The sequence below is a fragment of the Cannabis sativa genome, chromosome 7 (assembly GCF_029168945.1).
Source record: "Cannabis sativa cultivar Pink pepper isolate KNU-18-1 chromosome 7, ASM2916894v1, whole genome shotgun sequence".
Classification (NCBI taxonomy): domain Eukaryota; kingdom Viridiplantae; phylum Streptophyta; class Magnoliopsida; order Rosales; family Cannabaceae; genus Cannabis; species Cannabis sativa.
In genome coordinates this window covers 46,020,303-46,045,582 of record NC_083607.1, presented here as the reverse complement: position 1 = coordinate 46,045,582, position 25,280 = coordinate 46,020,303, and the positions used below count along the sequence as shown (strand labels likewise).

Sequence of the window (25,280 nt, the reverse complement as noted above, 5' to 3'; positions counted from 1 at the left end):
ACACGCAAGTGTACGTATCGTTTCAAGTAGTAGACTCACTAGGAGTGAAGTCGATCCCACAAGGAGTGTAGTTAAGTACGTCAAAATTAAACTTTTACTTCTATTTGATTAAATAAAAGATAGAACAAAAAAACAATGAAGTATAAGAAAAAGAGTTGGAAGCAACGATTCTAGAAAATTAATAGTTAATAAACTAGGGTGTCGATTTCAATTGTTGTTATTGAATATGGCCTAATATGATTATTTTCCTAATTTTAATTCCTATGCAATAGCAGGTTTACTAAGGTAATTTATAGTCTTCTCAGATATATAAACCTCAATTACATGCAAACTTTCTACTCTCGTGATAAATTTAACATGCAACAGGCATTAAACACAGAAACCCTATAAGCTATCTAAACCATATAGGTACTCTCGTCCTATATCGAAATTCAGTTCTATTCTACTATAGCATATTTGACACTCACTTCTCAGATCTCGCATCAAAATCATAAACAGTTAATTGGTGGCCAGACAATTAAAAGTAATTAAGCACAAATAAAATAGAATACATAGAAATTAATTATTAGGAAAATAATCATATTAGACCATATTCAATGAAAACAATTGAAATCGACACCCTAGTTTATTAACTATTAATTTTCTCGATTCGTTGCTTCCAACTACTTTCTTAGACTTCATTATTTTTTTCTATCTTTTATTTAATCAAATAGAAGTAAAAGTTTAATTTCAACGTACTTAACTACACTCCCTGTGGGATCGACCTCACTCCTAGTGAGTCTACTACTTGAAACGATACGTACACTTGCTTGTGCAAAATATTGCAACATCTGTCTGTGTGGGAAGGCACAAAACCGGTTGCAGAGAAGATTACAACAAGGGTGAAACAATAAGTGATATATAGAATTAATATAATCTGGCCAAAGAAAGTTTCTACTGAGGATACTGTATGGTTCCACATGCTGTAAAAAGAGGGAAAATATGTAGTTGGTTAAAGAGTGGATCAAGAAATAGAAAACTATGTACATATTTTATTATTTAGGCCCTGTTTAGGGTGCTATTGTTTGTAAAAATTTTGTTGTGAGCAATACAAATTTCCTTATTCATCAAAAAAAAAATATTACCATTTTATCTCTCAATGTATTTTATCCTTGATATTTTAGTAAACTAATATAATTAGTTAAATGAGATCTCATTCATTTAACGCCTTTATCCAAGCTCAAAGGAAACCATCACTTTAACATAAAAGTTATAAATGTCCACATCTATGATTAACACTCCCACTCAATTATACTATCGAGTTCCAATTAGACATTTAATGCTGATTAATTTTTCTCACCTTTCCAATTTCTATTCTATCTGTTGAGACTATCGACATGAAATCGATAATGTTTAGCCTAAATTTCTTTTATTCACGTATTATCGACAACCTATTGACAATGCATCAACATTCTATCGATAAATACACATTGCATGTCTTACATGTCTACAATTACACATTTAATTTTAATTAATTTTTTCTACCATCCTAAACAAGTATTCTGCTCTATAAAAGCAAATTCTTTTCTAATTCATAAGTGTTCTTCTCTTATACTTTATAAGTGTTCTTCTCTTATACTTCTAAATGTTTAGTAAAGAGAACAAATAAAAACTTCTATCTGCCGAAGAGATCAAACAGGAACCTAGTGACGAAATTACTCTAGAAATGCAAGAACATATAGATTGGTTTAAAAAATTTGAAAATGAAAGGCTCACAAACGAATGGAGGTACCTACAACTTCAAAAAAAATTTCACAAAACAAATGAATGGCTGCGTCCACCACCATGGTTCCCCGAAGGGTGTCGTCGTTGCATATTAGGTTATTTCAATGGTGAACTGGTGAAGCCTGGATCTTTTTGCCCGTATTGTGAGTCTCACCGACACAATAAAAGCTTTCAGATTGTTATGCTATGATTGTTTAGTGGTTAGTTTTAATATTTGTTTAGTCTTTACTTATGTTTAAAAATTTTCACTTGTTTCCTGTCAACTGTTTAAAGATTTTCATAGTTTTTGTCTTAAAGTCGACAATATATCGACATTCCATTGACATATTGTCGATAAACAGTCGACTAAATGTCGACATACTATCGACAAAGTGTCGATACATTGCCAAATAAATTAAACTATTTAAATTGTTTTTCATCGACATGTTTGTCGATATTATGTCGATAATGGTCATCCTTGACCTTCCTTCGCATATCATCGACATTGCATTGATATTCTGTCGACAAACTATCGATAACCTCTAGAAAACCCAGATTCCGACAAAAAACAGATCTACCAGATCTACCATTTCAGACTAAAAAATACCTGTTCCAACAAATACCACAGATATAACGAAAACAAATTACATACTATTACTAATATCTAACAAAATGCTTAAAACACAACTTACCCATTATAATTGTGAAATATTCTTGAGTGATTGGGGGTGTGGCCCGGTTTTCCACCATCGAGAGAGAAAGAGCGTCGACAAAAGCTTAGAGAGAGAGTGGGGTGGTGGTTTTTAGTTTTTGTCAAAGTAGAGAGAGAGAGAGAGAGAGAGAGAGAGAGAGAGAGAGAGGGGGGGGGGGTGGACAATTTCAGATTTTAACAATTTTTTTTTTAAAAGGATATAAAAAGTTCATATAATTAAAGGAATTAATTTGTATAAATTAATAAGGGATCTAAAATTTGATATTGAGTATTTTATTATAGCTGAAAAGTGAAATTTCCCCTTCTAAATTAGAAAAAACCCAAAAGCATAAAAAATATCACAATTCACAAAACATAAAAGCAAGACAATATACAAATAACAAAGAATGGAATGTGTTTTCTAATCCTACATATGTACACACACAAAAATGTTTTAAAATTGAAAAGAAACCATTATAAAACTAATAAACAAAGAAAATAAAACAAAGCAACTACACCATGTAAAAAAACATTACATACACTAATTTATGGCAAACCCATAAAAAAAAAATCACAAAATATAAAAAGAAAAAGAATACAAATTACTAATAATAAAACAAACAATAAGAAAGTTGCAAAATTGAAAATAACCCTAAAAATAAAAAAACAACTTAAATCTAAAATAATTTCAAAACAATAATAATATTTCTAATCAAACATTCAAACATAAGAAAAAACTAAAACCTAGAATAAAATCAAGTGTAAAAAACAACCCATAACATATGTAATATTTAAAAGCTTAGGCAAAACAAAAATGAAACGGAAATAAAAGTTTAATGATTTCGTCTGGTTGCTTCTTCAACTTCTTAGTCTCAGGGAAATAAGTTTTTTCATCCTCAATAATTTTTGATTTCTTCTAAGGAGAATGACGATCACATTTGCTAATGGGGAGAGCAAAATAATTAGAATCATTGTCTTTATTAATAGAGCGTTTACCTTTAGCTTTATTGGCTAGAGATTTAACACTCATTTTCTCTAATTTTTTTAACAATGGATTGGGGGAATGGAGATGGTGGAGAAGATCAAATTTTTAAAAAGAAAAAACGATTTTGGTTTTTGATTGTGGAGAGAAAATGAATATCAAAACTGTAGTTGAAAAATTGAATTGAAAACTTTTTTTTTTTTTTTTTTTTGAAAGAAAGGAGCCCACTAGGAAGACAGAAAAACAAATAAATTGCAGGGGTCGTCTCCAATCCAAACGGCTGCTTCATCTAACCCAAGAGCTCGGTGAGCTAGTTTATCGGCCAGGATGTTGGCATCACGATTAATGTGGCAGAGCCGAGCAGCTGGGAAATAAGATAAAGTATTCTTGATTTGTTTAATGATGTCACCAAAAACCGACATATCTTCTTTATGGCCAGAGAGAGCATCAGTAATGGCTTTGCAATCTGTTTCCACCTCTTGGACTAAGAAATGCTCGTTGATACACCACTGAAGCGCTGAAAGGAGAGATTTTGCTTCCAAGGTTGGGACCGAGCCTCCCCCGGAATGAGGTTGGGCAAAGGCGGCAACTACCAGACCGTCGCTGTTTCTGATGATACCTCCGAAGCCCGCTTTTCGGGAGGTTTGAGAAAGTGCTGCATCCACATTTAGCTTGAGAAGACCCGCAGCTGGAGGAGTCCACGAAGAAGGGCCTGACATCTGTCTGGGGCGAGTAGGTGAGGGGGCCCGCTGGGAGGAATGATAGTCACCAAGGTAGCTTTGAGCCAAACAGAAAATCGCATGATCAGGATCGTGGGGTTGATTCTTTAGAGCTTTGTTCCTGTTATACCAGACAAGCCAAGCAGTACAAAGAAAAGTCTCTACATCTTTCTTGGTCAGAGAAAAATAAATCATATCAACGATATCATGGAATAATATTTCTAAAGAATTAGCAAAAATGCAAGGATAAAATTGCGTACCTTTCCAGACTCTTCTAACGCTCCGACAATAAAACAATGCATGAGAAACCGACTCTTCCATTCCTCCACACCGGTCACAAACAGGGGAAGGGATGATTTTCCTATGGGCTAGGTTTTTGGCTGTGGGGAGGGTGGAGTTTGTGGCACGGAAAGCAAAATGTTTTACTTTAGAAGGGAGGGAGAGATGCCACAAATTTTTCCACCAAGGCGAGGGTTTAGAGGAGGAGGGGATATCCGAAGGGGAAGAGCAGGAAAAGCTGATATGGTAACCAGATTTGGCAGTATAAATGCTTGATTGGGTATGTGCCCAAATGAACTCATCGGGGCATGGGCTGAGGGGGAGAGGGATGGAGAGGATCTGCTCAACCACATACGGCGGAAAGCATCTTTGTAAGCTAACTAAGTCCCAGGAGGAGGAAGGCAAAATGAAAGAAGCAACTGTGTCAGGGACATGGGAAAGGGTGGGAACCTGACGGAGACCCGGAATCCAGTGATCGCGAGTCGTGGAAGTGTTCTGCCCATTACTAATTTTGGAAATTAAACCTTTGTGCAACAGCTCTTTTCCCCAGCAAATGCTGCGCCAAACAAAAGAGGGAGAGTGCCCAGTCGAGCTATCAAGAAAAGATGAGTGAGGAAAATATCGAGCAGACAGAATTTTTGACACCATTGAGTTTGGCTGCTGGAGGATTCTCCAGGCTTGCTTAGCAAGAAGGGCTTGGTTGAAATGGGTCAGGGATCGAAAGCCCAAGCCTCCTTCCTTTTTGGAGCGACAGAGTTTTTTCCAACTTTGCCAATGAGTTTTGGGCCGGTTATTATCATTGACACCCCACCAGAAATTGGCCATAACCGATTCGAGAGAGTGACAGGTGGCTACCGGAAGGCGAAAGCACGCCATTGAGTAGGTGGGAATGGTTTGTATGACAGATTTAAGCAGGGTTTCCTTTCCGCCTTTAGAAAAGACTTTATTCTTCCAATTATGGAGATGACCCCAGACCTTGTCATGCAGATAATGGAACAGTTGTTTTTTTGTTCGCCCAATATGCTGTGGGAGGCCCAGGTATTTTTCAAAAGAAGACCGAACCGGGATACCCATGTAATCGGATATCAAAGTTCGATCCCTTAGCTCAACATTAGGGGAGAAATACAGAGAGGATTTCTGGAAATTAACTTGCTGCCCCGTGGCCCGCCCATAGGCCTCGAGAACCTCTTTGATGACATTGCAAGAGCTGATGTTGGCTTGACAAAAAAGGAAGCTGTCATCAGCGAAAAGAAGGTGGGAGATAGCGGGGGCTCTTCTAGCAACTTTAAAGCCAAGAAGAGTTTTCCTTCTTTCCTGTTGATGCAGCAGGGAAGAGAAACCCTCCGCACATAACAGGAAGAGATAAGGGGAAAGGGGGTCGCCCTGGCGGATACCCCTGGAAGGATTGACGCTGCCTGAGACTTTACCGTTAAGATTAAATTGGAAGGAGGCAGTGGAGATACAGGAGGAGATCAGATGGACAAACCTCGAGGGGAATTGGAATTTCCTGAGGATAGCTATTATGAATGGCCACTCCACACGATCGAAAGCTTTAGCCATGTCAAGCTTGATCGCCATCCAACCTTTTTTTCCTCGCGTCTTGAGCTTGATGGAATGCGCGACTTCCTGGGCTATAATAATGTTGTCGGAAATGAGACGGCCCGGGAGGAAGGCGCTTTGGTGAGGAGAGATGAGAGAATTCAGAACAAGTTTCAGCCTGTTAGCTAAGGTCTTGGAGATGATCTTATAAATGATATTACAAAGGCTAATGGGTCGAAACTCTGAGATGCACTTAGGTTGGTGGACTTTGGGAATAAGCGTAATGAGAGTGTTATTCAGAGGGGCCACACTCGCATTTCCATTGAGAAAGCTGGAGGCCGCTTCAAGCACATCGTTCCTGACAACATGCCAATTGGCTTTGTAGAAATGAGAATTGAAACCGTCCGGGCCAGGGGCTTTGTCAAGGGGAAGTTGGAAGAAAGATTTCTCTATTTCATCCAGGGAAAAGTCCTCGCTCAAGAGGGACTTGTCAGAATCAGAAAGAGAGCGACTAATTCCTTCCAAAGCGGAGTTCATATCAGAAACCGTGGGGTTGGAGGAGGTGAACAGCTGGTCAAAATGAGACTCAATTTCACGAATGATTTCATCCTCGTCGGAGACCATTCCACCATTTGCCGTATGAAGTTGGTGAATTTTGTTCGTTTTTTTCCTCTGAGAGGCAAATCGATGGAAGAACTTTGTGTTCTTGTCTCCCTGAGCCAGCCATTGAGTTCGGGAACGTTGTTTCCAGTAAGCTTCCTCTTTGTAGAGTAACGCATCGAGCCAGGATTGGAGATCTTTAATGGTCTCGATAGTGCGGTTGTCCCAGTTAGAATTGGATCGGGCTCGCTCAAGCTCTTTTTCGAGCTTACTGATTTGATTTTTGAAGTTGAAATTTTTTTTATGGTTCCAAGAATTGAGCTTTTGAGCACACAAAGATTGAGTGGCAATAAGATTGGGTATAGCATCCTCTGCGGTTGAGGGGGAAGTCCAGGACTGATCCAAAATTCGATCCCAGCTGGGGTCCTGGAGCCACACGTTCTCGAAGAGAAATCTTTTGCTATGGGAACTTTGCCCCGTTCTCGGGCCAGGGGAAGTGATTAATTCCAACGCTCTGTGGTCTGACCCGAAGAAACCTAAGTGGTTAAGAGCGGTTCCAGGAAAAAGACTAGTCCAAGAGTTGTTTATGATCCCCCAGTCCAACCTCTCTTGGATATTCTTAGGATGGGCTACATTGTTGTTCCAGGTGAGAGGGGGCCCCACGGGATCAATCGGGGATAGATTAAATGAGTCCAATAATTGCCTAAAATCCGAGGAAGGGCCCCTGTCAGGATTGCCCCCTTTTTTGTCGTGGGAGAAGAGGAAAGCATTAAAGTCCCCGATGAGAAGCCAAGGGTCGCGAGAATTGTCGCGGCCGATTCTTTTCAGGATTTGCCAAGTGTGAGGTTTAAGAGAATCAACGGGAGAGCCATAAAAACAGGTGAGGTGAAAAGAAACATTAGTAATGGCACACGACACATAACAATCAAAATGACTAATAGATTGCGAATAAAGAGAAACTTTTACATCATCAGTCCATAACAAAAGTAAGCCCCCGCTTCTACCAACCCTCGGGATTTCTAATCCCGAAACAAAATGGAGCTTTGTTTTTACATAATTAATAGCATTCTTAACAAGCCTAGATTCCATAACAAACAAAATAGAAGGACTACTAGTAGATACTAAACGGGAGAGGTTCCGGAATGCACGATCACTCCCGAGACCTCGTGCATTCCAACTCACAATCTTCATGGAGGCGGGCAGGCCGGCTCAAAGGCACAGCCTGCCATACTAGTAGAATCATCGTTGGCTTGAGGAGTGTCGGAACGGGAGCGCTTTATTTGATGCCTGAGCTCCCCATTGATCATCTCAGTTTGCCTCTTGAACTTGTCTTTGGAATCAGGTTTGTTCCGTTTCCTTGAAGCTTTCGAGCCCGAGGGGGTGGCCAATCCCGGTTGATAAGTGAGATTCATGGCTTCAAGTTTTTTGCTGGTATCCAGGACGGGAAGGTTGTCAGGGAGAGGAACCTGACAGTATTTGGAGCTGGTGGAGTTGGAACTGCTAGAATTTTGGGGTGTGATTGTATGGCTCAGGTTGGAGGTGGGAGAAACTTTTTGGACACTGGAGTTACTCATTGTGGCATTGAGGAGGGCAGTGTACGAGGGGTTGACGGTTTCGGTTTGGATCCCGGTGGTTTGGATAGCAGTGTGGGGATTTGTATGAGCGTCAAGTTGTACCATGGGAGGAGGATCTTGGATGTAAGAAGTGGGACCGGATTTGTAAAGGCCCACCTGTTGGGATAGGCCGTGGGAGGGCCCTTGCTCAAGGGTGCCATAGGTTGGAAAAGGGGGGGAGTTTTCCGGGGGGGCAACACAAACAGCACTAGCCGGATTGGAAGTCATGAAAGACGCCACCGGGGGGTTGGTGAAATTGAGCTGATCATGACATAACAGAGTGTTAGTTGTAACTTTAACTTTACCCATGATAGTTTTGATGTCATACCTTAGTTCCGGAGGGAACGGGGCTTCATCGCAAGCTTTCATGTAATCCATACACCCTTTGTTGTAGCTATGACCCATGCGGCCACAAAAGAAGCAGATGTCCGGGATGTTTTCATATTTCAGTTCCAACCAAACCACTTTGTTTATTCCAGAGAAGTGGATAGGTAATCCCCGTGGTAAAGGATGGGCGACATCAAACATAATTCGAAGCCGAAAGTAGGGGCCCCAGGTTTCTCGGAGCGAAGGCCGGTAAATTTCAAGAAGGTGGCCAAGAGAAGATGAGACAAGGACCGCCAGTTCCTCGGATCGCTTGAGGAAAGGTGTGTTAAAAACTTGGACCCATAAGGGAAGTTTCAAAAGACTGTCTCCATTTAGAACATCCAAAGAGTTCGGGATGTCCATGAGAATTGCTTGGTTAAGATAAGTCCAAGGTTGCTGCAGCAAAACTCGGCGCCTATCTCCATCACAGCCAAACTCAACAAGAAATAAGCCATTGGATCGGTCAGTGATGGTCACCGGATTCCGAGAAATATTATTCCAATCCTTGGTCATTTTTTCCATGAAGTTTTTTCGGTTGAAAGATTTGACAGTATGGACTTTGACAACCAAAAATAGAGGGAGTGGTTGTATCTCGGAGTCGGGAGTATTTGAGGGGGCGGGCTCATGGAGAGTTTGAATGGTACATTCAGTTTCTGTGAGATTTAGAGCAACAGACAGAGATTTGGTTAGATCATCCATGGTGCAAGTGAGCAAGTAGTAGCAAGGCTCAAATAAGATGGTGTTAATGTGATAGGGCCTAGTAGTCAAATTTAAAGAACAATTACACACAGGTTGGTAGATTAAACGGGACAGGTGAAAGTGGAACAAGGATAACAACAAACTGTTTGGAGGATGGACAGAGGTACTCGAGAGTCTAAAGACAAGATAACTGTAAGGAAGATGTCTATGAACTATGGGGTAGTATTGGTTAAGAGATTTCAACAGCGGGCGAAACAGGGGGCTAATATGATACCTTAAGCTAAGACAGCAATAAGCAGAGAGAATATATGTGACTATAATGCAGACCTGGAGACTATGAACAAGGTGAGGATTGGAGAAGTCAGAGAGAGTATATGTGGGGATTATGTAGAAACCTAGGCTCGACTGGGTTACTATAATATTATAGTGGCTGTAGTATATATTTAAACTATAGAAACTATTATAGGAAAATTCTTGCAGAGAATAATATTTAGTGATGGTAGGGATATATGTACCAAATCGCAGAAGAGTTCTGCACTTATATAGGGGGTAAGTTTTGGGATAGTTATGACCAAATTTGGTAACTATCCCATCTGGAGCATTAACTAAAGAACAGAGCTGCTGCACAAGGAGATATCGCATGGTACGAGGCAGATCACGATTGCAGGCAAGAATTAATGCTAAACTTTGAAAAATTTTGACAGAAAGAATAAAACCATTTCTGGGAATTAATATAAAAACGATTTTCACATCTAAATCCCTTATCTGGCATCGGGTTCCATCAATTAATTTAATAGGAAACCCAAATTTATATCTAAAGTACCCTAGGAAAAACCCATTTCTCTGATGGGATTTGACAGTGAATAGGGAAAGAGGATCAAAGAAGTAAATACCTGTGAGAGAGTTATTGCGAGTACGAATCGAGCGTTTGGTACTGTGGCCGGAGTAATGGTTGACACGACCGGGGTGGTTGAGGCGGGACGTTTTGGAGCTGCTAACACAGCTTGGGCGCGTCGAGCTGCCTTGGGTATCATTGGAAGATGGATCGGAGCCACCTAGATCGAGAGATCTGGGGCTTGGCAAAGGTTCCACAGAGTGGGAACGTGAAGGAGCAGAATGTGAACGCAGTGGAGAGGAAGGAGAAAGCTTGTTCATATTGTGCATGTTGAGAGGGAGAAGAAGAAGAGTCTGGAAAAAGTTCTGTTTCGTGGCTTCAATTTTCTGCCTAAATTGAATTGAAAACTGACAACAATAAAGAAAATGGTAAGAAAAAGAAAGGGAAAATGGGTAGAGTGACAAGATGAACGAGTGACTTCATCATTCCATACAAAATGTGTGTGTAAGTAATATTTTGATAAATAAAACAATAAAAAATATAAAAATATACTTGTTACCTTTTGTATTTTTCATGTAAATTTTTGGAAAATTACTCCATATATTTTCATTTTTTAATTTTTTTTTTTTTAAATTTAGAGTTTCTAAAGTAGTTGCAACGCTAGTTGCAATAGGATTTCTACGTAAAATTTCGTAAAAAAAAACTATCTTACAGTGTAAAAATAAAAAAACTCCTAAATTTTTCATAAATATATTATTATAATAGAAAATGGACAAAACAAGTATGAAAATTGAACCAGTCAATCACTAGTTACCTTCTACTATTTACCCATTGGATGTCAAGAGAGATCATTCCCCAAGTAATCATCTCTTGAGGTTTCTCATCCCTCAAATTCAATGAGGTACTACTTCATAATTTGCCATAATAATAATAATAATAAAAATAAAAGCTTCGCACGGAATCTGCCATGGAGAGTCCTTCGCCTTCCTCTTCGTGTTCACTTTTCAAAACTTCTCACCGCTTCGCTATTCCAACCAATTCTTCAACCCTTTACACTACACACTTCTCTTCTTTACCCACAAACCCTCTAACTTTGCTTCCTCCATTTCGCTTTACTTTTCCGGGAAAATCACACTTTCCTGGAAAATGTTTGGACCTCAATTATTTCACGGCTTTCTCCTCACTTCCCCGCCAGGACTACCTCAACGACGACCAGAACCCGTCTCAGGAATTTGCTGTTCTTCTCGAGTTTGAAGGGTATCGCATATACATTTATATAATTTACTTTGTACTGATTATGAAGCTTGCATTGAATATGTGATTTCTTAGTTCCAGTGATGACATTTGATTGAAGTGTTCTTTTACACTCTGATTTTAGAAGACCATTTTTGTAATTATGTGATAAAGTTGCATGTTTTCCCTTAGCTTCCATAAATTTTCATTGAAACAAACAGATACGAAGTTTGTTGTTGTATCTTATATTTTAATTAATAGCTTTTTTTTGTTAAACTATACTCTTGTTAGAGTTTTGCTCCCCTAGTTTTTTTGTTGCAATTTTTTTTTTTTTTTTTTAAAATCCAAACTATAAAAATTATTGCAAGTATTCCTTTATATTTTTTTAATACAATTTGCTTATTTGCTTATGTGACCATGGTTCACAGTCATGGGTCACAAGTATAGTTGGAAGGTCTATTTAACACTTTAACTACCCAAAAAGCCTGTTTATTGATATTATGCATACAAATATTAGCTCTAAGAATGCATAGAAATATTCCCTTTATTAGCTCTAAGAATGCATAGAAATATTCCCTTTATTCATCACTAGACTGCTATTTATGTATTTATTTTGTGTGCATTCTTGAAGTGCATTGGATTAACGTCACGCTATATCAATAAATTGTTTAATGAAATTAGCAGAGTGTAATAAGCAATTGTTTTCATAATTCAAGGAAAACTTTTGCAACAAAAAAAGGTTTATGGACAAAACTTTACAAGGGTCATAGTTTGGGATGACAAATTCTATATATTCTTTTTTTTCTATTCTTGCTCAGAGTAGTCAGGGCCCTATTTCCATGGTTTTGCATAAAATTTGAAATAGTAAGTTGCATAACAGAACTACTGTTGCTAATTTGCAGGGCACAGTAGAGTCTTATACACTGGATTGAAGAACTAATCTTCTGTTTGTTTCTTTGAAATGAATTGTGTTTCTCTAATTCAATTTTTAGATTGTAGCCCACAAGAGAACTTGGCGTGTTTTGTAATTTTTTTGTAGTTTTGCATTCTATCATTAGTTTTTTGGGGAGAATTTTTGTCTACTAAAATAAACAAATATCATGGTTTTGCTTAAATTTTAAGTTTCAAACTTAGGAATATCAAGGGGCACTAGCTTGTAATCTATGGACCTTAATATTTTTTCTACATACTTTATTTTTGTATAACCAGTGTTAACATAATTGTAGTAGATGTCCACTTTCTAGATATTCAAAATGATGTAAGAAATGGGAATATAATGTGTTAAATGGGCAACATATTATCCTTTATTTTTTAATGATTAAATGGAGCTTAAAAGCCTGGCTACTCTCTCTCTCTTTCTCTATTATTATGCTGTCATTTAGGTTTTTTTTTATATCTATATTTTCTGCTAGATGGGGTTGTGTTGTCCTGTAATTCATTTTCCTACTTTCAGGGTCCTTGTGGATGCACATCGTGTGGGAAATCGCCAAGCCTTTAACACAGGTATTGCATGTGCTAATCTATGTATTTCTCACATAAAGTGTTAGACAAGAAGTATTTTAAGGGTCATGTATGTTTTTTTCCTAACTATTTTATCTAATTACGGCAGCATTTCGGAAGCTTGGGTTGGACTGTGCAAATTGGAGCGAGCCTGTCTATTTAGACCTTTTAAGGTGGGAATAAATTTCAGTATAACCTGCTTAAAACAATTAGTAAAAAGAATTATTCTTTTCCTTGTCCTATGCATGAGTAGATCCACAAGTACAACTTCCCATTGTTGAAGTTATTTTTTTGTAAAGATCATGAATTCTGACGAAGTCAATACATATTCTTTATAATAAATGATCAGGAAGAGCGTTGGTGATGAGGAAAAGATGTTGATTTTGTTTTTCAATCGGGTCAGTTTTGTTTTCTTATAAGTATTGGATAGCTTAATGCAAGTCTCTGGACTTGTTCCATTTTGTGATTTAATGCTTGAATTACATTTCCAGATTGGTTGGCCTACATCATTGCCCACAAGTGAAAAGGGGTCATTTATCAAAAGTGTTCTGCGAGAAAAGGTGGTTAGTTTTACATGTAATAATTGAATGAATGGCTTACCAGTAATTATTCTTCAGCAGGATAGTTTGAGGAATTATTATGTTTATGTTGGAAAGTAAAAATTTCACAAAAATGAATATTCTTGTTCCCTTACCAACGATTGACCATATTACCTTTCTAGCATAGAGTATACTATGGTCATGCATTTGTATTAGGGAATATGTTTAAATCATCATATTTGATTACAAAACTTGAGTTTTTGATGCAGAATACATATTAGATAACTAGACTTTATATTGCATTTTAGTAGTTAAGATTTAACTTTGTTTTAGTACTTGAATTTATTTACTTTTTGCGTGTACTAAGTACAGGAATGGTATTATGGATGTAAATGAAGGTAAAAAGTTATAGAAGGACATGCTATCATCTTAGAGCTCACAACCTGGTAGTACACTGACTATATCTGAAAATGATAATTCCTTAAATATGTAGTTTCAAGAACCTAAAGAGCCTGCCAATGATTGACTATAGCAGATAAAACTTTTTAAAACCTTTTAAATCTGATGAAGAAAAACTATTATTTCTATCAAATCATAAAATGCAACATAAATCCATCCCTAAATTTGTTCTCTTGACCTCTTCTGCCCCAAAAAAAGTGCATTGAGGAGGCAGACACAAGACAAACCAAACTAATTAGACTTTATGTATTGTTTAAATTCTTAGCGTTAGGTTCTACTTCAGCTAGGTGGTTAGTTGTATGAGTGTGTGTGAGTGGTCTCGTATTCAAAGGGTTCAAGTTCCTCAAATGTATAATATAAAAAAGAAAAGAAAATTCTTGTGTTAAGTTTTTAGTTAATTTGGAATTTATTAGTTCTGTATCGCTTCTAGCTAATTCAATTATGTTTTACTGCCGGCTGGGAACTGTCTTGCTCTGTCTAGATTTTAGTCTCTTGTTTGTAGATTATTTTTCCAATGAATAAAGGTTTTGTAACTTATATATATAATATACATTAAAAAAATAAGTTTAAGTGTTTTTATATTTACAAAATCATGTTGCTGCCTTTTCTCTTATCTTTTTTCTTTTTTTTTTTAATTATTTTTTTTAATTTCTTGTTTTATTTCCCCTCTCTTCAATCTGTTCTTCTATTAGCTTTCTGGATACCACATCCATTGTCTTTCAATAAAATCATTCTTTGAAATTTTTAAGATGAAATTGTAGGGAGTAAAAACTTGAAGTACCTTGATTGAAATTAGATAGGCATAGTTTTAATGAAGTAACCTCCACAAAAGAAAAACTAACACCATTAGCTCTTTTAAAAAATTCAACAAATGAAACTTGATAACTCAGGAAGTGTATTTGTTTATCTTTTGTGTGTTATAGTTTTTCTTTCTATTGTCCTACTTTTTTTTAAATTAAACTCTTCTACAACTACTACAATTAGATTTATACTTTTTTTTTTGTTTTAAAAAAGAGGCATAGGTCAAATGTCTTGGACTGAACTCCTCCCAAGTTTATTGAGAGTCCTTGCTTGCCTTGTTAACATGAGATCAAGGGAGAATTTGCTATTAATGAAACAAAAACTATGCTGACTCAAAGCTAAAAACATTAACATAGTCTCTTAAGTTACAAACAACCAGAAAAAAACATATGAAAACTAGTACAGTAGGTTCTCCTATTACATACGAAGTAATATTTAAACAAGAATTTTTGGGTTTTCCATGATTTTGTTGAAAGGGAAAGTTAAATTATGTTATGAGATTTTCTCTCTTTCTCTCTCTCTCATGCTATGAAGAAAACTTGTGGTTTTGTTGTTTAAATCTTACTTTTTTTGGCATATTCTACTCCCTGCTGTTTAAACCCTATTATCGAAAGGAATAGAAGAATCTTTTGTTGGACTAGGAGAAGGTTTTCTTGGACAGAAGGGAAATGCAGTTTCTCTTATTAGTTTTTAGGATAAATATTTTCGACGTTTCTCATTGTCTTTGATTTTTGTACAGTTGGTTGGCTTTGTTGTGATTCAAGAAGTGAACATTTTGTTCTATATTCTTCTCTTATCAGTTTTTCTTTCTTTCTTTTTTTTTTTTTAAAAAAAATTGATTAATTAATACTAAGGAATCGTTGCATGATAATTTACCTTAAATCTACTGATAGTTGCTCATTCATTGCCAGGGTAATGCATTGAATGAATTTTTGGTGTCAAACAGTTTACCTTTAAGGCCTGGAGTAGAAGAGTGAGTTGCCTTATCCTGATTAGATATGGATTTGACCATCTAATATACATTCTCTTCAAATGTGCTATCATTTCTTTAGCTCTGTACAGTTTTTATGATTATAATTTTTTCTGTAGAAACTTCTATTTCAAAAGCTTCACATGAAATTTTATTTGAAAAAAAATGAAAAAAAAGCTTAAAAGAAATTTTATTTGAAAAAAATGGAAAAAAAAAAGCTTCACAGGAAATTGTGCAATTTTAGACTTCTCTAATCATCATTCCATTGTGTTCAGACAATGTGTTTGTTTGATGACCGTTTTTACTCAAAGCTTAAGAAAGACTGGAGAGAGCAGTTTCAAGCATTTGATATTCGACACTAATTGGTCTGATATTGATAAGAAATTCTTTCAAGAGTTAATTCTTAGCAAATCATGATTTGGTAGTTTTTTTTTTCTGTTTATTTTTATAAAATCAGAATGAATGCTTGTAGTAATGAATTAAGATTATGAGCAAACAGTGGATAAAAGACTAGACAAAACAGGCAAAACTGATACAACTAAAGTAAGATGGAACATTCCCAATCACTACATAAGTCAGAGAAAGGGATATCTTTGAATTCTTTAGCATTAAATAGCCATACAGCCATCCGATATGCAATCATTTCACATGTTTGAAGGCAATAAGTGACTGGACATAATTCATTTGCATTTTGTATTCCTTCAGCTGCTAATACTTATGCTTGATCAGCAATTATTGAAGTAAAATTAAACTATTACATTCTTGAATCAGATACCAAATGTGTAGCTTTGCATATGCATGCAGGCCATGTGAAAATTTTACATTTATTCTCTATTGGAGAGTTAGGTCTAATATAGAAGATCAGTTAGCCATGCTCATGTGTAGAACTTTCAACTCTTTTCTTATTTCATATTCAAAGAAAAGTGTCAGTGAACAAAGTAGCCCAAGAATGCCCTGCATTTTCATGTTAAAATTGTTAGCAGTGTTAATTAAACCTTGGCATGTTATGTAAGAACCTCAAAAGTATTAATTATCACAAAAATATTTATTAATAATGCATTTGAAACTATTACTTTTTCATTTGAATTTGCAGTTTTATTGACAATGCATATAATGAAGGCGTACCCGTGGTCATACTAACCGCTTACTGTAAAAATGCTGATGACGTTGCTAGGTAAGTTTGGTACATGCCTTAAGTGCTGGATACATGGAAGCAAAATGCAGTTAGACTCTAGCACATCATTGTCTTTGCTACAGATTACTGAATTTTCTTTTAAAGTTTCAGCAATAGCTTCTGATAAATACCCAATTTGGTATAACCTATGCTAGGCGTAGGTAGTAGTAGTGAGGGGGGCTATGTATGGAAAGTTTGAATTAAATGGGAATATCTTTTGTTATCTGTTTAGTTTTGGAATATCCGAGATTAAACTTTTTGAGATTATTCTGTATTGAGGCTTGATCCTTTGGGGAGAAACTAAGAGGTTGTTTGACTGTATTTTCAGTTTTCAGAATTCTGTTTTATTAAGTGACAATAGAAAATAGTTTTTGGTCATTTTAAAAATTTAATGGTATTTGACTCAAGTTTTTTAAAACTATTTTTAGGTTTTTTTTACTAAAAAAAATTAAATATTCTACACCATACCATGACATGAACTCATCCTACCTCAGACCGGACCCCTGACCTGGACTCCGAATCGGACCAGGACCTCGGACCCTAGAGCCAGACCCCAACCTCGGACCCTAACCCTGAACTCGGACTCGGGGCTAGGTTCGGGGTCCGGGCCAGGGTCTGGGTCCGGGGTTTGGGTCGGGGTCTGGGTCCGGGGTCCGGGCCGGGGTCCGAGTCCAGGTCCAAGTTCGGGTCGGGTCCAGATCCAAGTGTGGGGTCCGAGTCCATGTCGGGGTCCGGGTCCGACCATGTCGGGGGTCGGGTTCGGTTTCGGAGTTCGGTTCCCAGTCCGTATTGAGGGTCCGGGTATGTAAGCAAAAATGTAAAATATAATATGTTAGACCAAAAAATAATTGTTTTTGAAAATAGAAAATTACATTTTGATGTAATCTGTTTTTAAAAAACTTGGCCAAACGACCCCTATTAGTTTTTAAAAGTTATTTTTTGTTTTAAAAACTGAAAATAATTTTTAAGTTATGAAGCCAAACAACCTATAGAGCTCTCGAATTTCCTAGAATTATCAATAATAATCACTCTCTTTTCTTTTATTTCAGTGTTATTCTTACTGTGGTAATTGGTATATCAGTCTCCCATTAATATGCAATAATTTTAGTGTCAAACTGAATTTTGTCAAAGAGAATGAATAAATTAATGAGAAATAGCAATGTTTAAGCTCTTATATAGTGCTTGCTGTGTATTATACGAGAGCGATGAAGAGAAAATAGATCATAGGCCTTCCTTGTTAAAGATCTAATCATCTATGGTTAATAGGTACTCCGTTGTTGATCTTCCAGTGGATTTGATTGGTTCTGTTGGAGAGGAATAGATAACCCTTGAGATTCTTTCGAGGATGATTTTGTTGGGAGTTTCATTATTATTTATTTTACTTTTTAAAAGTTAGTATTTTTTGGGTTGGGTAAATCATATATTTTCACTTTGAACTATCACCCTCTGAATTAGAAGTTATGTTTAGGAGTGGCTTAGCCTAGGCATACAAATATTGATTTTGCTCTAATTAGTTCATATTTCCTCTTGTTTGATGGACTTTGATTTCAGAATCTTTCACTGGTATCTAAAATTTTCTTTCATATGTTTGGTAATTTTAGATCTATTACTGAAAAGCTTGGCAACGAAAGAGTTTCGAAGATAAAGATTATTGGCAATGAGGAGGTAGAACAAAGCATGTATGGTCGACTTGTACATCATAAACAATTTTCTTCTGGTTTAGATGAGGAAATAGCCAAGGAGGCCAAGAAAGCAGGTAAGGTCTTCCTGAATTTAATCTGTATTTGTTTAGTGAGACTTTTGTGCATAGTGTTTTGGTTGTGAAGACCTTTATTTTTCTGTTTGCGCCAGTTTCTGCGGAGAAACAAAGGATAGCAGAGAAGGTTGCATCCACACTAAAAGTTAGTGTTGAGATTGATACCAGTCCCTCTGAAAGGTTATTTTTTTCGAATGCTCTTGTTGGCCTTTGTGTCTTCCATTACTTTCTCTATTTGTGCCTTTATATAAGAATTAGGATAGAAATAGCCAGAATGAATTTAAAGAAACTTAACTCTGCTTATCTTTGAAAAAAAAAACCTCTGCTTAGGGTTTTTTTTTTGTGTACTATTTAAATTATTTGTGTAGTCCCATGGTCTTAGGCTTTGACATCTGAATAATGCCAGAATATGTTTTATAACATTTAATGCATAAATAAAAATTAGTAGCTTCTTTACATCTTCATGCTCTGTTGTTGTTATAATTATTGTTTTCCTAACAAGTTGATGGTCATTCAGCTTAGAGAAGATCATAGCTGCACTGCGTGCAGGGGCAGAGAGTGCCGGTGTACCTGTTTACAATTGTATCCTCGTGGCAGGAAGTCAATCTGGAGTAGCTGCAGCTGAGCGAGTAGGCATGCCATGCTTTGTGCTTCGGAGCAGGTTACTAATTGACTTTTCCTCAACCCCAGAATTACATGACTAATTAACCACACAAATTATGTATTCATGCATCATTAGTTTCGGTGCAGTGTTTTGCTCTTAAAATTTAGTTTCAAATGACGAAAATTAGTTGTTTAGAAACTAACCCGTGAGAAATAGATCGATTTGCTGTCCTCCATCATAATTGAGGCAAAGATTATGGGAACATGCTTTCCTTTTCTAGCAGCTTGTAACCAATTTCTTCTCTGTATCACAAGTATATTTAACCTAATTCTAATGCTCCGGAAAGTTGATTATTCAGCTATTAGGTGATATTTAATCATTCATTTCTGTTTCCAAAGAGATACATTATCATCAAGGGAACAAAACTTACATATAAAATACATAATTTCAGAAATGATCACAGATGGAGTGGTTGGATGCACAAATAAGATGTGTCCTGTTTTGCTTTAGAAGAAAATTGTATGTATTGGTGATGAATATTTGTTAACAGGGCCTTAGTTACTTGACAATATCAATACATATGCCGATAAGATAAAACAATGGTTACAAGTAAAATTTGGGATATGACTCTTACAGACATGTTGCCTTCTGCTTTATTGAAACCATTTTTGTTGATTATTTTGCCTTTCGTTGTGTACTGAGTGATTAGTTTAGCTTACTATCTCAATTGTTTTCCTTTTTTACAGTTTGACGTCTAGAGCTGAGTTTCCTTCGGCGAAAGCTGTAATGGATGGCTTTGGAGGTGCAGATCTAACGATCTCCAAGTTACGCCAAAGGACACAAGGTTGACTTCTGTAAGTTGATCTCTACGGTCACTTTTTGCTCCTTTTTTTATTTTTTTCCAAAATGATTCATGTCCCTACTCTCTAATAAACATGTTAAGTTCTTGTCAACGTTAATTTAAAGGTTAAGGATAAGGAGTTTTTAAGCTAAGAAAAGCAGTGTTTATTTTCAACACTTAAAATGTAACAATTCATTTTCAAATAATTTATTTGATTGATGACTGTTGGTGCAATATGCAAGATTACAATGTCCATGTTTGCTACTTTTGCAAATAGGAAAAGAAAAGGTTCAGCTGTCTCAAATAGTTTTAAACTTTTATTTTTCAATTAAGGAGTGTTATTGAACACCATTGGTACTGAAACAATCCAAAAAAATATTTGTCGGAATTGATGTTTCAAATGCATAATCTTTACTTTTTTTAATAGTTTTTTTTAAGGGTGAACATAATCCTGTTGGAAGGACTGCAATAATAAACGCTGACTTGTCACGATAACACTTCATTGGAGATGACTGTGATGACTTCAGCTCTTCAAGCAATATTTTTATCTATATAATTTCACAAATGCTGTGAGCAAGATGTAAGATATTAGATTTAAAAAATTCATAAAATTCATATGATCTTAAACTTATGTCAAATTATTAAGATTATTTTATGAAATAATAAGATGGAAGACATTTGATTTTATTATATTGGATGTTAGATGAGATTGTGGGTATATAGTCTTCCACACATTAATCTTCTCTCTATGGGTTCTCATTCAATTGATGGGAATAGAGGATAAAAGTGGTTGAGATTAGCTTTGGAGACCAAACTCTTGTGTTCTTTACATAGCAAATTAATTAGAGCCTCATAAACTCTAATTAGATTTACTATTGGGTATTACACATTACAAAGCTCATACTGAATAAGATGTTTATTAGACTTATTTAATTAGATCACTTATTTATCTTAATTTATAATATTAGTTCAAATAAATTGTCTTAATTTGTAAGTTTACATATTGGATTATTAAAAATAACCCAACAATCTCCTACTTGGGCTACACATTAATTCTCATGACAATTATATTTAATAACCTTGTATGCGCACAAACTTGCTAATTATTCTCAAAACATCTCCTTTAAACAATTTGGTTCATCTCCTAGACCAATATTAGACCAGAGCGGCCTTTGTTACATTTATTGTAACTGGACTCATCAATGATCACCATATCAAATATATTCAATTACATAGATTAAGTATGAATGTGTAACTAAAAATTACATGCTATGTGATCTTAGTCATGCGTATTTCCAATTGGTCCTTTATTTCTTATTGAGATCAATTCTTAGTCTTTCAAACTACAATTGAAAGATAACATATTCAGAGCATTAAAGATAATAAAACCATCAACTTTGTTTTGTAAAAAGTTGAACCTTACTTAAAGTAGTGTAATAATGTCAATCAACAAAGTAACTAATACTAAAAAAAAAATTCCCACTAAAACTGCACATTTTCAAATAAAACAACACCCTCGTAAGCTATATGCTCATGAAAGACCTTGGGTGTCAAAGTTTTAGTTAATGAGCTTGCTAGCAATAATAAGTTTGTTCCTATATACTCAATAGACACTATCTTATTCTAAATTCTATCTTTTACAACTAGAAACTTATTAATGTCTATGTGTTTAGACTTTAATAAACTTCTATTGCTATTTGAATATATAGAACTTCTGAAAGATTGTCACAATATACTTTTAACGGTCTTTCAATTCCTTACACAACTTGTAGCTAAGTGATGAAATTTCGCAGTTATATCACATTATTGGTTGCCTCTAACAAGCAATGAATTCTGTTGCCATGATATGATGAGCTATGAGCATCTGCTTAGCACTTTTCATGATATAGCTCCTCCAGACAATAAGTAGATATAGCCAGAAATGGACCTCTTAGTTTCTCAACAACACACAACATTAGAGTCAGAATACCTAAATGATCTCTAAATTTTTAGACTTCTGACAAGTGAACATATAATCATTTGTTCTTTATAAGTACCTCATGACTCATTTGACTACCTTCCAATGATTCATACTGGGATCACTTAAGTATTTGCTCAACATAGTCACTATGTACGTCAAAGCTAGATGCGTGCATACCTAAGAATACACAAGACCTCCAATAGCCGAAGCATAAAGAATCTTCTTGCATCTTTACTCTTTAATTCTCGTTCATGAGACACTATTTGAGACTAAACCTGTGGATATGAGATGAGATTGTGGGTATATGATCTTCCATAGACTAATCTTCTCTCTGCGTTCTTAATTGATTTGAGATTAGCCTTGGGGACCAAACTCTTATGTTATAAACTCTAATTAGGTTTACTATTAGGTATTACATTACAAAGTCCATCAGAATAAGATGTTTATTGGACTCATTTAATTAGATGGAAAAATTTAATAAATATGAGAATTCAAATTATAGTTAACTTTTTAATGGCAAAAAAAGGTAATTAGAAAAAAAATATGGAAATACAAAATATTCAATGATCAAAATGTGGAAAACCAAATCATATATGAAGAAATTTACTTTTAAAAAACCCATAATTTCCCAAACATAACAGAATGTAATCTCTCTCCAATAGTCTCTCCACGAATCACTCCTCAAAGATACGATCTTCTCCTGCGAATCACTCTTATCAACGATCTTTTCTTCATTTGTGATTATTTGTAAGAAAATAGATCACAAAAAACCAGAAAATAATTCTTCTCTTGTTTTTCACCTTTGTTGACTGCTACAGATGATGTCAGGGTGAAAACGACAATTGTTGATCATCTTCTTTAGCTACGGTGACCTCAATAATTCCTCCTGATCGTCCTTATCAGCAACAAAAATTAAAAAAAAAAACGCAATCATGAATGCTTAGACAAGAAAATAAAGCTTAAAGACAAATCGGAATAAAAACTAATTATACAGAACAACAAATTTTTAACAACAATTTTCTCCAAATATTACAATCACGTGCACACATTAAACAAGTAAATTTATATATTATCATATAATGATTTATTAAACTATCATACATGAAAATACAATTAAACAAATAAATTTCGATTTTAGTAAACGAATACGAACATATAGAGATTTCTAAAAATAAAAAAATTGTTAAATAAACAAATGAAACAAATACAAAAACAAAAATACGTTCTTATATACATACTTATATTAATTATGTATTCATATAAAAGAATTGTGAAAAACCTGTTATAAATAATATAAGCTAAATCTGATGTAATCAACCATAAAAAAAAAAACACTAGATAAATTATTTTTAACCAGATTACTAAATATAACCAGTTTTAGAAAAAAAAATTAAACCAACAAAGCACTCTGCGATGTCCTTTGTATGGTTCTCGCTTTTAACAAACTTTACCAACATATCGTTTATACATAGACCTCCATATTTCGCTCTATCTAGTTCTTGAATATATCATTCACGAGATATTGGTATGTTGTGTTGGAAATTATTTTACCAGGATCTTAGATCTACTCACAAGTATGTTGATTAACACCCTAAATATGAACTTTCTAAAACGATGAAATAAACACATATAAAGTTTAGGAAACCTTACATTGGGTGCAGCGGAATAATATGACTCCTTCCGTTCAGATATCTAGCCCTTGATTCCTTTCTGTAGCAGAGCATTATCAATATCTGAACCTGGATCTCTTTCTCTGAATCTTTGATGCTGAAACTCCTTTGCTGATGATCTTTCTTCACGATCTTCCTCACTATGATTGAGGTATTGCTTGATGTGTGTGGGCACTACTCTAATCACTAAGGATTTCGAAATTCATGAGGGAAGAGAAAGAAGAAGTGACAGCTAAAGATAGGGAGAGAGAAAGGCTCAGTTTTTCTGAATCAGAAGTAGTGTAATTTTCCTGAAGCCTTCACTATCTATTTATAGCATTCCACTAGGGTTAGGTTTGAATTATTTGGCATTAAAATAATAAAAATATCAGTTTAAATTTCCTACAAAAGTGGCAGGCCCTATACTAGTGGATTTGGGCCTCACTTTTTGCAATTTTGCAGTTTTACCTTTTCTGTACCTGATTTTCTCAAAAACGCCAATTTTCAAATTCAACCATTTAAATGCCAATTCTAACTATTTAATAACTATAAATAATTATTAAATAATATTGTCATTTATCATATTTATTAATTGAACCATACAAAGTATCATAATTAACAAATATGCCCCTATAAACTCTTTCTTTACAATTTCGCCCTTACTTAGTGAAAAATTCACAAATAGACATAGTCTAATTTGAGAATTATAATTGATTAATCAAAACCAATTACATGAGTCTTACAAGCAATATTATCTCAACTAGTGGGGGGACCATGGGTCTATATAACCGAGCTTCCAATAAGTAGATCAAGAATTTAGGACTAAAATTCACTGACTTATTAATTCTTCGTTGAATCCACGCATAGAACTTAGAATTGCACTCTCAGTATATAGAATGCTCTATATGTTCCACCATATAGACACATGATTAGTTATCCATTGTTATAATCCTAATGTGATCAATGATCCTCTATATGAATGATCTACACTGTAAAGGGATTAGATTACCGTAACACCCTACTATGTATTTTATCCTTAAAACACTTGACCCCGTATAAATGATATTTCAGCTTATGTGAAATGAGATCTCCACCATTTATTTTCGTTTGTTCAAGCTCGAAGGAGATCATCCTTTGCTTACTATTCGCCAGATAGAAGCTATAGATTCCATGTTTATGCTAGCCCTCCCACTCAATTGCACTACCGTGTTCCCAAAATGTACGTATCACCCTGACCTAAAAGTAGGCTTAACTAACAAATCAAAGAACACGAATAGCCTTTCAAGATTGAGCCTAATCATAACAGGATTAAGATCATTTGATCTAGGATCAACTAGGCGATATTGACTTGAATAGATTTTACGGTAAGTTTAATTAAATCTAAGTCAAAGTCCAATATCGGTCCCTTCCGATGCATACTCCATGCATCCAACCTGAGCTTTACTTTAACCAATGCTCTAGAAAGAATATAGTATTTCTCCAAATACAAGTAAACTCTTGTTGTAGATTATCATATCAGTAAAACCCTATGTCTGATAAATCTAGGAAACTTTATTCACATAGTCATGTTTACTTTCCAATGTGATGACAACACAATAAACAGGATCAAGTATGTGAAAAGGGTTTCAGATGAATTCATACATTATGTACATATAATCATGAAATAAATCATGTGAACCATGCAACATTAAATGTTATTTCTGATCTATATTAATAAATAAATCTGAT

General features: G+C 35.3%; 1 protein-coding gene across 2 annotated transcripts; it reads left to right on the top strand.

Annotated features, from left to right (window-relative positions):
- The first annotated feature begins 10,921 nt into the window (after window positions 1–10,921).
- Window positions 10,922–20,633, top strand: LOC115698026 (CBBY-like protein). 2 transcript variants are annotated; one of them, XM_030625208.2, is made up of 12 exons: window positions 10,922–11,323; window positions 12,753–12,802; window positions 12,909–12,972; window positions 13,149–13,197; window positions 13,291–13,359; window positions 15,510–15,571; window positions 16,662–16,742; window positions 18,344–18,498; window positions 18,594–18,678; window positions 19,016–19,159; window positions 19,849–19,956; window positions 20,371–20,633. In XM_030625208.2, the coding sequence occupies exons 1-11, from the start codon at window positions 11,034–11,036 to the stop codon at window positions 19,949–19,951; spliced, it is 1,152 nt and encodes a 383-aa protein (XP_030481068.1). In that variant the 5' UTR covers window positions 10,922–11,033; the 3' UTR covers window positions 19,952–19,956; window positions 20,371–20,633. The 2 variants fall into 2 exon arrangements, with proteins under 2 accessions (XP_030481068.1, XP_030481067.1); XM_030625207.2 differs by lacking the exon at window positions 20,371–20,633 and having other exon boundaries at window positions 19,849–20,177.
- The last annotated feature ends 4,647 nt before the right edge of the window (window positions 20,634–25,280 follow it).

Excerpts from the sequence above, each read along its gene's own strand:
- LOC115698026 (XM_030625208.2), top strand. The coding sequence starts at position 11,034 with ATGGAGAGTCCTTCGCCTTCCTCTTCGTGTTCACTTTTCAAAACTTCT. Across the intron at positions 18,499-18,593 it reads CAAGGAGGCCAAGAAAGCAG|TTTCTGCGGAGAAACAAAGG; the intron begins GTAAGGTCTTCC and ends TGTTTGCGCCAG. Across the intron at positions 18,679-19,015 it reads GATACCAGTCCCTCTGAAAG|CTTAGAGAAGATCATAGCTG; the intron begins GTTATTTTTTTC and ends ATGGTCATTCAG.